We start from the raw sequence: 16,115 nt of genomic DNA on the forward strand, positions 1-16,115 counted from the left end.
AAAATTATTCAGCAGTACTCCTGGAAGTTTCTCAAAACATTTCTGAGGTTTCCCTTCTCGGATGTTCATTCAACAAATTTTGCGGGAGTTTCAGCAAGAATTTCTAAACCCGCCAGAATTATTTAGGACATTCCAGGAATTTCTGAAAATATTCACTTGGAATTTCTCTTATTCTATTAGAAACGTACCAAAAAATTTCCGGAGGAGTTCCTGGAAAAAATACTGAGAAGGTCTTGGAGAAATAATTGAAGGAATTGCTATAGGAATCCCGGAGGAACTGCAATGGAGCTCCTGGAACAACTCCGGAGAAATCTCTAAAAGAACTTTGGTGGAGTTACCAGAGGAACTTCGGAAAGATGCCTGAAATTTTCTGGATTCCTGGAGGAACTTTGCTAGATTACCTGGAGGGAAAACACGGAAGAATTCCTGTAGAAAACACCCGAATAAATTCCTGGAAGGAATCGCCGGCGGAATTTTTGGAAGCATTCCGCGAAGGAATTCCGGAACGATCAGCATTTTTTTCCGAATTTCTCCTTTTTCCATTAAAATTGTCTTCATCACTAAACCAAACGCACATTTTGCGAAATAAAAACTATTTTCAATTATGAATTCAAGAAATCATCTCTGAAAACATTTTTCTAACCGACCGCGAAGCGAAACGAATCAAAACAACATCGCACTTGGAAAAGGGCCACATAATGAAATTGGATTGTGTCAACTTAATAATAATTTGAAACGTTAAAAACTGTTTGATTATATTCCACGCCATCTTTAAACATCAAATTTATTTAATTTTTGGACATATAGCTTTGTATGAGTTGAAAATTTCGGAAATTAACTCAATTACAAGTATATTTTATAACCAGTAATAAAATAATACGCCCTTATCGCAGCGTTGTCGAGAAACATTTGTAATTTGACAGTTCTCCGAATGAACGCTGTGTAATGAACCAGTCGTCTCACCTGCCACTTTGTCACTCGCATGAAAATGAACTTGTCACCTCATTCGAGTCGACTCTCGGAATCGCAATAAAAAGTTCATTCGAGAGCGAAGTGACTATTCTCGACTCCTCTCACCCCAGTCGTGGAATAAGCACAAATACAGTGACTCAACCTCATTTTCATACGGGGCACTGTGTCCATATCAAGTAGGATTAAAGCTATTAAATGATTTACGGACTTCGACATATTTTATCAATTACGAAGATCGTAGGTGTCATCTATTGGTCAGCAGTCATAAACTCTATTTATTCTCTAAAATCTTTGGAATATTGGGAAAGTATTGAATTTGTGTTTAAATTTGAGCCAATCCCATATTCGTACACCTAACAGAAATCAAACAAACAACATTTAAAACTATTTTTTATGTGCTAAATGATTGCTCAATATCTTCATTACGTTGTTAAGATGTAGTAGAGTACATTTAGAAAAAATATAAGCGGGCATATTTGAAACTTAAGTAAATTTAAGAAAAATACCACTTTTTTAATGTTTTTTGCTAAAAACAATCTAGTAAGTCGAACAATAACGCAATTTTTTCATGTACACTTCATTAACAATGATTACTACGAATACTGAACGAGTTTCAAAAACATATAATCAGTTTTAGAGTACTTACGAGTGGATATCGGTATATCATACTTCACAATCTTGGTTAATATAACATTTATAAACAATCTGAAACCAACAATTATAGTCAATTTCTTTCAGTTTAGCTCTTAAATGGATGTACATTATCAATAGTTAATATTCATATCTTAAAATTGCGCAATTATTATGTTTATTTCATATTTAACTACCAAACAATATCATAGAGATCAATAGAATATATATTATTGCCGTCACTATAATACATACGTTATTTGAAATGATGAAAACAACAGGTTATATTCTAGTAAAAAGTATATTATTGTTCTCCGCTCACTCGCAATATCTTGTATTTATATTATAAAACAAATAAACCGCAGAATAGAGTCCTATTTTGAATAAAATTTGAATATGAATTCAGAATATTGATATAACATCAATTATGTGAAGTGTAGGGTACTTTGTTGTAAAACGAAGTTCTTAGTTAAAATTCTTTCTACATACTAGTGTGAAATTAACCTTTTACTGTCGTTTAGAACAAAAATTTGGTTTACATTGTTTGAAAATAACATTTAAGAAGAGTTTTGAAGTTATAACATAACAATTTTATAAACTCAAGGGAGATAAAAACTTTTTTCGATTTCTGTAAACTAAATATATTTTCACCAAAACTCTTTCAGTGCTCATGACTATATTTTTTAGATTGATTCCTACAACAAAAGTAAACACTATTGTTAGAATTATTGAGTTTTATAGCAAAAATCATTGAAAAACTGGTATTTTTAATAATTTTACCTAAGTTTTATATATGTCCGCTTATAAATTGTCCAAATGTACTCTACTACGTCTGAACAACATAAAATAGCACTTAAGCAAGAAAATACAGCAATCAAATTCAGTTTTGAATGTTGTATGTTTGAATTTTGATAGGTGTACGAATATGGGATTGGGTGAATTTTAGACACAAATTCAATACTTTTTCATTAATCCAGAGATGAATGTAAATGGAAATATTTTATGACTGTCAAATAATATATGACACCTATGGCCATCAATATAGATAAAGCATTTCAAACTCAATATATCATTTAATATTTTTTTACTTACATGATGTGACGCCAGTGTCCTGTACGAATATGAAATTGGGCCAATGGTTACTTTAGAACTGATTTAAATTTCAATAGATGTCTTTGGAGTAATTGCAGAAGGAAATTTTGTTCAAATACCTAAATCAATTCCTGGAGAAAATACATCGAATATGACATACATAAATATGAACAGTTATACTTATAGTAATGTCAAGAAAATTTCCCAAACCAATGAATATCCTAAAAATATTCTTAGAGTAATGTTTGGTAAGATTATCTGAGGAATAAACACCTTATCTCCTGATTCCTGTAAGTTATTTCGTTTCTTCTTAGTTCCTGTTAGGGATCTTCTTCAGGCAAGCATTCTCTAAAGTGCCTATTTTCAAGACCCTTAGTCGCTACCAACCCTGGGCTGATCCGACAGAGTAGCGTACCCACTTGAATGATTTTTAACAACCTAAACTGCTTTTTTCTTGCTGATGCTGATGCATGTAAGTATTCTATGAACTTGGCCATGGATTGCCAATAATTGAAAAATTGTTCATAACGTGTGACCTTCGGCAGAAACAATTGCGAGCATTGCACACCTCGAAAGGTGATTTGCTGGTTGATTGCATGGACTGATGGTCAAGTTTGAAAGGAATTATTTTCTATTTTTATCTGCTTCCTTCCGCGAGCAGCAATTTACACTCAACGGCCTGGAAAATTTTCCATTGGTTAACTTTGGAATGGAGGGACAATCATTAGTATTAGCGGTGGAGTGTTTTAGTTTTTTTTCTTCCACTCATTGGATTCATCAATAATTTCCTTCAAGTATCCTTTTGATTTCTTTCAAAAAATTCAATTGGAATTCTGCTCTGTGGTGTAGTTGTCTAACGTAGTTGTCGACGAACGGAGTCGTGGGTTCGAACCCCAAAAAAATAATGTGGTGTCTTTTCACAGCTTTGTACACATTAAAATATCTTATGCCGTTATTATTAGGAATCGCTAAATATCAGTCATTATTTCCATCATCACACATACCTTCTATTATCAAAAACTTGCAATCACACATGCACAATAACAATCAACCACTTTTCCTTGTTCTCTTTCTTACCCGCAGGAGAAAAATTCCTTCCTGAACTACAACGTGTCCTGCATACTGACGTTACCGCCCTACCAGCGCAAGGGTTACGGCCGGCTGCTAATAGATTTCAGTAAGTACACCATTGCTACGAAACGTGTCATTTCAGTATGCACATTAAAATTACTTCTGGTCCTGGTTTTACCAGCCTTTCTTAAGTAGGTGTCTAGCACGCATCGCCACTCTGGCTGGTAGTGCCAATTAGGGACGCCGCAGCAGCTACCGACAAGATTCGATCAAGATTATTGATAACTGTGTAAGGGATCATTTGTGGGGGTCTCTCCGTAGTGGCCAACAATATCATTACCGAGTGGAGCTTGTTGACTCGTTGAGGTAACTTGTGCAAAAGGGTGTTATTTAGTGCCCTCGTTTTGGAGACAAAATACTCCGGATTCCTTGAGGCGAAAACATAAACCATTTATTCCAGAGACTGCTAAGGTCCCGTTAATTTAAATGATTATAGTAGACCGTTTTTGCATAAATATGTTTAAATGCGTAACTCCTGAGCAGGTTAGTTCTGAATTCAGTATTATTCTAATAATTGAGAAGGATTGTTTCGAATCCTGAACAGGATTGCACCGAATCCTGGTAAGAATAGTTTTGAGTCAGGCACAAAATTTATCCGAATCTTGAACAGGTTTGATCAGGGTCCTTTTTTTAATTGTTTCGAATTCTGAACAAGAATATTCTGAATCCTAAACAGGATTGCTCCGAATCCTGAACAGGATTGCTCAGAAGCCTTTACTGGATTGCTTCCAATCCACGTTGCTTCAAATTCTGAACATGATTGCTTCGAGTCTTGGACAGGATTGCTTCGAGTCCTGAACAGGTTCGCTCCGAATCCAGAATATGATTGCTCCGATTCCTGAACAAGATTGCTCGGAATCCTGAACATGATAATTCCGAATCCTGTACAGGATTCCTGCGAATCCTGAACAGGATTCCTGCGAATCCTGAACAGGATTCCTGCGAATCCTGAACAGGATTCCTGCGAATCCTGAACAGGATTCCTGCGAATCCTGAACAGGATTCCTGCGAATCCTGAACAGGATTCCTGCGAATCCTGAACAGGATTCCTGCGAATCCTGAACAGGATTCCTGCGAATCCTGAACAGGATTCCTGCGAATCCTGAACAGGATTCCTGCGAATCCTGAACAGGATTCCTGCGAATCCTGAACAGGATTCCTGCGAATCCTGAACAGGATTCCTGCGAATCCTGAACAGGATTCCTGCGAATCCTGAGCAGGATTCCTGCGAATCCTGAGCAGGATTCCTGCGAATCCTGAGCAGGATTCCTGCGAATCCTGAGCAGGATTCCTGCGAATCCTGAGCAGGATTCCTGCGAATCCTGAGCAGGATTCCTGCGAATCCTGAGCAGGATTCCTGCGAATCCTGAACAGGATTCCTGCGAATCCTGAACAGGATTCCTGCGAATCCTGAACAGGATTCCTGCGAATCCTGAACAGGATTCCTGCGAATCCTGAACAGGATTCCTGCGAATCCTGAACAGGATTCCTGCGAATCCTGAACAGGATTCCTGCGAATCCTGAACAGGATTCCTGCGAATCCTGAACAGGATTCCTGCGAATCCTGAACAGGATTCCTGCGAATCCTGAACAGGATTCCTGCGAATCCTGAACAGGATTCCTGCGAATCCTGAACAGGATTCCTGCGAATCCTGAACAGGATTCCTGCGAATCCTGAACAGGATTCCTGCGAATCCTGAACAGGATTCCTGCGAATCCTGAACAGGATTCCTGCGAATCCTGAACAGGATTCCTGTGAATCCTGAACAGGATTCCTGCGAATTCTGAACAGGATTCCTGTGAATCCTGAACAGGATTCCTGCGAATTCTGAACAGGATTCCTGCGAATTCTGAACAGGATTCCTGCGAATCCTGAACAGGATTCCTGCGAATCCTGAACAGGATTCCTGCGAACCTGAACAGGATTCCTGCGAACCCTGAACAGGATTCCTGCGAACCCTGAACAGAATTCCTGCGAACCCTGAACAGAATTCCTGCGAATCCTGAACAGGATTCCTGCGAATCCTGAACAGGATTGCTCCGAATCCTGAACAGGATTCCTGCGAATCCTGAACAGGATTCCTGCGAATCCTGAACAGGATTCCTGCGAATCCTGAACAGGATTCCTGCGAATCCTGAACAGGATTCCTGCGAATCCTGAACAGGATTCCTGCGAATCCTGAACAGGATTCCTGCGAATCCTGAACAGGATTCCTGCGAATCCTGAACAGGATTCCTGCGAATCCTGAACAGGATTCCTGCGAATCCTGAACAGGATTCCTGCGAATCCTGAACAGGATTCCTGCGAATCCTGAACAGGATTCCTGCGAATCCTGAACAGGATTCCTGCGAATCCTGAACAGGATTCCTGCGAATCCTGAACAGGATTCCTGCGAATCCTGAACAGGATTCCTGCGAATCCTGAACAGGATTCCTGCGAATCCTGAACAGGATTCCTGCGAATCCTGAACAGGATTCCTGCGAATCCTGAACAGAATTCCTGTGAATCCTGAACAGAATTCCTGTGAATCCTGAACAGGATTCCTGCGAATCCTGAACAGGATTCCTGCGAATCCTGAACAGAATTCCTGCGAATCCTGAACAGAATTCCTGTGAATCCTGAACAGAATTCCTGTGAATCCTGAACAGGATTCCTGCGAATCCTGAACAGGATTTCTGCGAATCCTGAACAGGATTTCTGCGAATCCTGAACAGGATTCCTGCGAATCCTGAACAGGATTCCTGCGAATCCTGAACAGGATTCCTGCGAATCCTGAACAGGATTCCTGCGAATCCTGAACAGGATTCCTGCGAATCCTGAACAGGATTCCTGCGAATCCTGAACAGGATTCCTGCGAATCCTGAACAGGATTCCTGCGAATCCTGAACAGGATTCCTGCGAATCCTGAACAGGATTCCTGCGAATCCTGAACAGGATTCCTGCGAATCCTGAACAGGATTCCTGCGAATCCTGAACAGGATTCCTGCGAATCCTGAACAGGATTCCTGCGAATCCTGAACAGGATTCCTGCGAATCCTGAACAGGATTCCTGCGAATCCTGAACAGGATTCCTGCGAATCCTGAACAGGATTCCTGCGAATCCTGAACAGGATTCCTGCGAATCCTGAACAGGATTGCTCCGAATCCTGAACAAGATTCCTCCGAATTCTAATTAGGATTGCTCCGAATCCTGAATAGGATTGCTCCGAATCCTGAACAGGATTGCTCCGAATCCTTAACAGGATTGCTCCAAATCCTGAACAAGATTTCTCCGAATTCTGATTAGGATTGATCCGAATCCTTAAAAGGATTGTTCCGAATCCTTAACAGTATTGCTCCGAATCCTTAACAGTATTGCTCCAAATTCTGAACAGGGTTGCTCCAAATTCTGAACAGGGTTGCTCCGAATCCTGAGCAGGGTGGCTCCTAGTTCTTAACAAGATTGCTCCGAATCATGAACAGGATGCAATCCTGGACAGGATTGCTTCGAATGCTGAACAAAAGTACTCTGAATCATGAGCAAGATTGCTCCAAATCCTCAACAGGATTGTTCCGAATCCTGAACACAACGAACAATTCAATTGTGAAATGCTTTCTATGAGGTATGCATAAAATCGGATCATTATAGTTTGGACGTGTTATAACGTAGAACAGTTTTCTTCATCCAAATTATTCCCACTCTCCTGTGTTTTTCTGTATTCAACATCTTTAAATATAACGTAACCTATATCTTCTCGACATTTTGCAATTATCTTATGAAAAGCACTGAACAGATGGCTTATCGAGTTCATCATTACGCTAATTAACTGTATGAGCAAATGTTGTAGAATCTTTGTTATATTTTTCCCCAAAATATCGTCAATATTTCATCTAAACAGACAAACTGTCATGGAAAAATCCAGTGGCCCAAAATTAATGTCCATTTGACACACGAGAACAACTGAAATTAATGAACCAGTTTCGCTACCGTAGTGAAGAATAATTAATTCAAATGTAAAACATACAACCAACGACTACTTATCATCTTCCAATTTGGTTCTTCGGCGAGTCTTTGCCATACAAAAGTGTAGCCATATTTCAACCCGTTGCAAAACGCGCGGGTAATGACCCTCAAAAGGGGAAAGTTTGTTTTTATATTTCTAAAATGGAAAATAAATGGTTATCTAACCCTTCAAATCTCGCAATATTAGCACACGTACGTGTGGGGCACCCGAATTTGGCCAACTAATGCGTACCGGGCCGGGGTGAATATCTTCGTGCTCGGATTGGAAGTGGTGCGGTCTTTCACCCTGACTCATATTACCAGCGCAAAAAATGAAACATAATAAACATATATAACACTTAACGACACTGGGCCAATAGTGGCGGGCAATAATCGAATGTTGACTCCGGACGGGGATTGTTTTGTGCCTTCGAGAGTTCCTCCCGTTTGGAATTGAAACGCAATTTCTCGTTGGGGCTACCGATAGCACTCCCACCCTCTAGCTTGTTTGTGTGTGCATTAAGGTCTGTTCATTTTATAACCTTCTTCTTGATATACCTTTTTTTATTTATTTATGAATCAGTTTTCTGTATATCGTTTAACTACAAGGATGGATTATCAAGCTTGTTTCATTTCATGATGACATTTTCGTGGCAACATTTCATTTATGTAGCTTTCAAACGAACTATGGATGGCTCCTCACTTCAAATGTCGGCATAAACCCTTGTTCTTGTTTTATATAATTTTATTATACCTAGCTTTCTTTTCACGTGATTATTTAAAGTAACTTTTGTATATTCCTACATTTTGAATGTTGACGTATTTTTCAATCATTTCCCAATGTCTTTTTACTAGTACAAAAATGCAAAACTAGTTTTAATTAAAAGTCGTACTTTCTTATCCAAGGATCGCACCACCGACCAAATGTGACTTCGGGATCCTTTTCCTTCCTCGCTAATAAACACCCTTCTCGTGGTTATTGTAGAGATGCAGAGGTATTCTCAGCATCTAGAACCAACAATCATTACATATTAACGTTCCTAACCCCCCCCCCCCTCCTGACTGTATGGATTTGACCGGGGCCGTTTTTGGTCATGTAAAATCAGTCTATGCTATGTTATTTCTAATAACTATTGATTGTGATAACCTTCAAGAATAGATCTTTCAAAATCCAATTTTCTTGGTAGTACTATTACACTGTTCGACAAAAAAAGTCGATCTGAATGCACAGAGACCGGACAACCCGGGCTTGAAAGTATAAAAATAAACAAAAATAATGGCGTTTTCAGAATGTTCGTGTCTGCCCCAGGTCATTTTTAAAATATACTTGAACTTTTTGCATTTTTTATTTAAAAATCTAATCTAATCAATAAACCGATACAGTGTTTTATATTCAGGACAGCGGAATTCATGTGCCATATAATGTTTAAAACGTTAAGTCCAATATGAAGAGTTGTAATAAGATTTGCAGGAAGCCCTCCCCCCTTTTTTGCACCCTCCCCATTTTTAAAGTATCGCAAATGCTGGAATATTTGATATACAGGGGGTTGTCAAAATAACTGGGACAGGCAAAAATTGGGCCAACTTTGAAATGCTGTAACTTTGACAAAAATTGACCGATTTCAATTCTTTAAGAAGTAATGGACGGGTCAACTAATCTAGTTTTGAGGTGAATCCACGGAGATGAACTATGACCACCGGATACCGGTGATAATCCGGATTTCCGGAAGCATGTCTTTTACAGTAAAATTATGACATGTTTTTAGCAAAGGTCTCGGCTAAAAATTCAAAATTTTACTACACATGAAGATAGAAGATCGAATTCTGAAACGATTGGTGCGCCAAGTATTAAGATCGATACAGAAACAACCAAGATATGGCCATTTCCCCGGAATCGGTGCCGGTAGTGGATCCGAATTGGAATCAAACAATTTATTCACTCAAAATATGTCGCGCAATATTGTTTTCTCCCTAGCTTATCATAAAATACCCTATTATAAGTTGAAAATGAGTCTTGTACAGATTTGGCCACTCATGGCGCCGCCATGAGAAGAAAGAGCCGTCGCATGATATGTTTTGGTGTAAGAACAGAAATGTCCCCAATGACAGGTTCCTCCGGGAAATTCCGGTGGTCCCAAAAGTGGCCACTGTAGTCAATTATCCATTTAGGTCTACATTAGCCCTATTTAGCACGAGACATGAAAAATGAACCGTCGCACGATATGTATTGGAGTTCAATTTCAATTGTCCCTAATTACAGGTTCCCTCGGGGACATCCGGTGGTCCCGGAAGTAGTCACTGTAGTCAACTATCCGTTTTGAGTCTACAGTTGCCCTATTTACGACAAGACATGAAGAATGAGCCGTCGCATGATATGCTTTGGTGTCGAAATCGAAATGTCCCCTATGCAAGGTTCCCCCGGGGCACTTGGCGGCGCCATGAGTGGCCAAATCTGTACAAGACTCTTTCTCAATTTATAATAGGGTATTTTATGATAAGCTAATAAAATGTGTAATAAAATTTTGAATTTTTAGCCGAGACCTTTGCTAAAAACATGTCATAATTTTACTGCATAAGACATGCTTACGGAAATCCGGATTATCACCGGTATCCGGTGGTCATAGTTCATCTCCGTGGATGCACCTCAAAACTAGATTAGTTGACCCGTCCATTACTTCTTAAAGAATTGAAATCGGTCAATTGTCAAAGTTACAGCATTCCAAAGTTGGCCCAATTTTTGCCTGTCCCAGTTATTTTGACAACCCCCTGTATATCAAATATTCCATCATTTGCGATACTTTAAAAATGGGAAGGGTGCAAAAAAAGGGGGGAGGGCTTCCTGCAAATCTTATTACAACTCTTCATATTGGACTTAACGTTTTAAACATTATATAGTACATGAATTCCGCTGTCCTGAATATAAAACACTGTGTCGGTTTATTGATCAGATTAGATTTTTAAATAAAAAATGCAAAAAGTTCAAGTATATTTTAAAAATGATCTGGGGCAGACACGAACATTCTGAAAACGCCATTATTTTTGTTTATTTTTATACTGCCAAGCCCGGGTTGTCCGCTCTCTGTGCATTCAGATCGACTTTTTTGTCGAACAGTGTTATTCTCATTAAACTTGTTCAATATTAGTCAAGCAATGTACAAAAAAAGGATTGCAATTTCATTCAAAAATCTAAAAATATACCATGACCCCACAGTTATGGATCAAATAGTGTGGAGTCCAACCTATAAAATTCTATAAAACGACATGGAAAACGTAAAATTGTAATTTAAAACCACGAATCGAATCGTTTCAAATTGGAACTTCGGTTAGTAAACTCTTTTGAGTGTAATATTTACATAGGATTGCATAAAAATTAAAAATTGTGTCGGTTCCTGAAAACCATATTATGGATCAATTTTCATATTATGGATCAAATTGTGACATATTACGGATCAGTGCCCAAAATCAAGAGATTTTCAACTCAATGCATCTGTATTGCATGGTATGGCGAAAGTTAACAATGTGTCATATATATTACTGCAAAAAATAGCAGTATTAGAGCTGGAAACAAGGATACAATGCCCTTTTTATTGTGATACTGCATTGTAGTAACTGAGACATGATCTGTTTCCGCTCCACACCAAGTTTTCGACCCATTTTTGTCTGCTAAAATATGAAATTTACAAACCTTGATGTTTTATTAGCTTTATCCTTAGTGCTATTGTCTGAAAATGTCGAATCCAATGCATAAAATAGCAGAAATCTACATTCTTTGGAAGTGATCCATAACCGTGGTAAACAATCATTACCTGGTCCATATTATGGATCACTAGTTAGAAGTGCTAATATTCGGTATTTTGAATAAACATTCAAGTAAAATGTTTTCCAAAGATGAATTCATACTAAATCAAAGCGAACGAGCATAAAACATGCTATAACATTTGAATTTTGCCACCTGTGGGAGCTTATGAGTGCTGACGGCACTTCTTACAGAAAACGACCATACAATGATAGCTGTGTGGTACCAACTAAACATTTGTCAAAAACACCGTTATTTAGCGGTTGAATGTTGTGCTTAACATTACAAATGGTAGAAGACAAATAGTATAACATGGGAAAAATATGTTTTACGTCAACGTTTATGTTTTGAGCGAGTTATCCGATGTTGAATGCCAAAGTGATCCGTCACTGTGGGTGATCCGTAACTGTGTGGGTATGGTAATATGCACAAGATGTCCACTTTATAAAATGAACAGTCCTGTTTCCAGTGAAAGAGTTATGTCAAGGGGACAGGTAAAGGAAGGTGCTATCCTGGTTACGATAATGATTATGAGTGAAGTGGGGGGCGTAGAAGGGGGAGTATAACCCACACGTCGATTGAAAGACGTTCTGCTAATTTTATTTGGCCAACAAACTACGCTGACTCGTTTGCATATAAACGCAATCACCACAAAGTCGTTGCACGAGTTTGGTGTGTCGATTTGTAGTTGGGGTATGGTGGGCTTCCCTAAGAGGGAATCGACCATCATCAACGTCGTCAATCATTATCATTAAAGTCGATGGGTTCTCTTTTTGTTTCGTAGTTCGATCGTTGCGCTGTATGGTGTTCCATGTGGTGGAGGTTCTTGAACCTTTGCGATTTATCCGAACCACTTTTTTTTATCTACTGGAAATGCGACCCACTTCAACTGAAGGTCCAGTCGTGAATTGGTTCGAAAGGGTTTGGGTTTAATCAGCACATGTAAAACAGACGATTTATATTCTATACAGCATGACTCTTAGAAGAATTCGTATTACGTTGTGATTTCATTCTTAGAGCACCTCTAATGAACTTACCAACAAAAATTTAATCCATCGTTCCATTAAGCTGAATAGCCTCCATAAGCCACTATCCCTTGGTCATGAATATATTTAGAATAATTTCAGGATGCGGATATCTAAATTACAGTCAACAGTTTTTCCCGTTCAAATCAGCAGAAACAAATGAATTGTGTCCTGTCGTGATACAGAAGAAATATGACTATCAAACATATTTTGAAAATATCACTTAGATCAGACTGATTGGTCTGAAGTTATATGTTTCTTCATAATATCACCCAAGGATTTAAGTATATATCAGTCAGCAAAACTGATATTGCTGTCCTATGTGTTCTTATATCCTTGCGTGATGTGTTAAAGAAGTAAATAATTTTAATCCAATCTGACGTTTTAGATTCTCAAATGCCCGGAACAAATTATCGATCATCAGGGATTAACGTCTTCCAAACATGCCTCTTCAGGTGAATCAACATGCTTATCAATCTAGAAAGTCAACTGTGAATCTTTTTAACGAAGTTGTATACGATATCGAGGATATTGCTTTTGAACCTTTCAATGGCATATTGGAGCTGCATGAAATTACCTATTGGATTTATCAAATGCTCAAAAACCGACATCTGTTCTTAACATTCGTCAAGTTGCGATTCGAAAATGGTGTGTTAGCGTATGTCCCCAAAAAAAAAGGAGTCTCAGCACCACTTTTTCAATCTCTTTGCAGATACGCTATTGAGGCAATTTAATAATAGGTCTTTTCATGTGACAGGTCCGTCTATGCATTTGTTTACATCGGTGAAGGACCGGTGATAACACGGAACTGTCATCTCCATAGAAGAACTGTCAAAGAGCTTTCCGATCAGCTGATTTGAAACGTCCTCCGGACATCTAGGGGGTTGGTGTCAGGCCCTGCAAGCCAGCCGTAAAAACATCAAGCAACGAATAATCAACGAGAGAATACGAACCGGGACAATCGGCGAAGACCACAGCGACGGAAATGGACTAGCGATTGAAAGCTCGGTACGTGGAACTGTAACAATCTAAACTTCATCGGGAGCACACGCATACTCGCCGACGTGCTGAAGGACCGCGGATTCGGCATCGTAGCGCTGCAGGAAGTGTGTTGGAAGGGATCAATGGTGCGAACGTTTAGAAGCAACCATACCATCTACCAGAGCTGCGGCAACACACACGAGCTGGGAACAGCTTTTATAGTGATGGGTAATATGCAGAGGCGCGTCATCGGGTGGTGGCCTATCAATGAGAGAATGTGCAAAGTTGAGGCTCAAGGGCCGGTTCTTCAACTTTAGCATAATAAACGTGCACAGCCCTCACTCCGGAAGCAATGATGAAGCTTTTTACGCGAAGCTCGAACGCGAGGACGATTGCTGCCCATGCCATGACGTCAAAATCATCATAGGAGGTCTAAACGCCAGGAGGAGTAGTTCAGACCGACTAATGGAAAGTTCAGCGCCCACCGGCTGACGAACGACCTACGACTAATTGATTTCGCCGCCTCCAAGAATATGGTCATTCGTTGCACCTACTTCCAGCACAGCATTCCATACCGATACACCCAGAGATCACCACAGCAGACAGAATCACAAATCGCCCACGTTCTGATTGATGGACGGCATTTCTCCTATATTACCGACGTCAGGACCTATCGTGGCGCTAACATCGACTCTGACCACTAGCTGGTGATAGTCAAACTGCGCCCAAAACTCTCCGTCGTCAACAACGTACGGTATCGACGGCCGCCCCGGTATGACCTAGAGCGGCTTAAGCAACCGGATATCGCAGCTGCATACGCGCAGCACCTCGAGACTGCATTACCGGAAGAGGGTGAGATGGACGAAGCCTCTCTTGAGGACTGCTGGAGAACAGTAAATGCAGCCATCAACGATGCAGCTGAGAGCAACGTCGGGTACGTGGGACGGAGTCGACGGAACGATTGGTTCGACGAGGAGTGCCTGGAGGTTTTGGAGGAGAAGAACGCAGCGCGGGCTGTCATGCTGCAGCAAGGGACACGGCAGAACGTGGAACGTTATAGACGGAAACGGCAACAGCAGACCCGCCTCTTTTGGAAGAAAAAACGCCGCCTGGAGGAGACAGAGTGCGAGGAGATGGAACAATTGTGCCGGTCTCAAGAAACACGCAAGTTCTATCAGAAGCTCAACGCATCCCGCAACGGCTTCGTACCGCGAGCCGAGATGCCGATGATGGGAGAATTTTGACGGACGAGCGTGGGGTAATCGAAAAGTGGAAGCAGCACTTTGACGAACACCTGAATGGCGCTGAGAGGCAATGAAGGAAGGGACAACGGACGAAATGCCTTCGTCAGTACTCCGGGCGATGGAAGCCAACACGCCCCCACTTTGAGGGAGTTTAAGGATGCTATTCACCAGCTCAAGAACGATAAAGCTGCTGGTAAGGATGGTATCGGAGATGAACTCATAAAGATGGGTCCGGAAAGGCTGGCCATTTGTCTGCACCGGCTGATAGACACAATCTGGGAAGCAGAACAGCTACCGGAGGAGTGGAAGGAAGGGGTAATATGCCCCATCTACAAGAAAGGCGACAAGTTGGATTGTGAGAACTTTCGAGCGATCACTATTCTAAATACGGCCTGCAAAGTATTATCCCAGATCATCTTCCGTCGTCTGTCACTTATAGTAAACGAGTTCGTGGGAAGTTATCAAGCCGGCTTCGTTGACGGCCGATCGACAATGGACCAGATCTTTACTGTACGGCAAATCCTCCAAAAATGTCGTGAATACAAGGTCCCAAAGCATCACATTTTCATCGATTTCAAGGAGGCATACGACAGTATCGACCGCGTAGAGCTATGGAAAATCATGGACGAGAACAGCTTTTCCGGGAAGCTCACGAGACTGGTAAGAGCGACGATATAAGGTGTGCAAAATTGTGTGAAGGTTTCAGGCGAATACTCCAGTTCGTTTGGATCTCTCCGGGGACTACGACAAGCTGATGGACTTTCGTGCCTGTTTGCAGCCGGGGTACAATTTTTACGAGATCCAGTCAATTTGTTTGCTTCGCGAATGATATGGACATTGTCGGCCGCGCATTTGTCTTACAAGATTGGCGTCTTCGGCAAAGTTGTTCAAAATTAAACAATGGTCAACTTGATAGAACACTTCAAAGCATTTAATTGTAGAGCATAAAAGTTAGCAAAAATATTTCCGTATTTTGTTGGACCACCTCAATGTCACTTAATGTCGAAATGTAGTTCTCATCATATGTAACATTTTTGCCTAAGCCATTTTTGTTCTAAAAGATCATCTTCATAATCAAAATATATTTTTTCATCTAATTTTGCGGTCTGGCCCAATGTACAATGTCGATTGATGTATTGGTGGTATAACTCTTTTGACATTTCGATGTCCTTATACCAGCATGCAAATATTAAAGTGGGTGCCACTTTTTGAGCTCGAGTTCCACTTATGTTATGTGGTCGGGTGCTTAGGACCATCTTCG

At 40.3% G+C, this 16,115-nt stretch overlaps 1 protein-coding gene across 2 annotated transcripts in view; it reads left to right on the forward strand.

Annotated features, from left to right (window-relative positions):
• The window catches only part of LOC5573805 (histone acetyltransferase KAT7), a 356,986-nt gene that overhangs the window by 116,890 nt on the left and 223,981 nt on the right, over window positions 1–16,115 (forward strand). For both annotated transcript variants that reach the window (XM_021845624.1, XM_021845622.1), the window contains exon 6: window positions 3,778–3,871. In XM_021845624.1, coding sequence (XP_021701316.1) covers window positions 3,778–3,871 — 94 coding nt within the window. The remainder of the gene's footprint in view (window positions 1–3,777; window positions 3,872–16,115) is intronic.

The sequence above is a fragment of the Aedes aegypti genome, chromosome 2 (genome assembly GCF_002204515.2).
Source record: "Aedes aegypti strain LVP_AGWG chromosome 2, AaegL5.0 Primary Assembly, whole genome shotgun sequence".
In the NCBI taxonomy this organism is placed as follows: domain Eukaryota; kingdom Metazoa; phylum Arthropoda; class Insecta; order Diptera; family Culicidae; genus Aedes; species Aedes aegypti.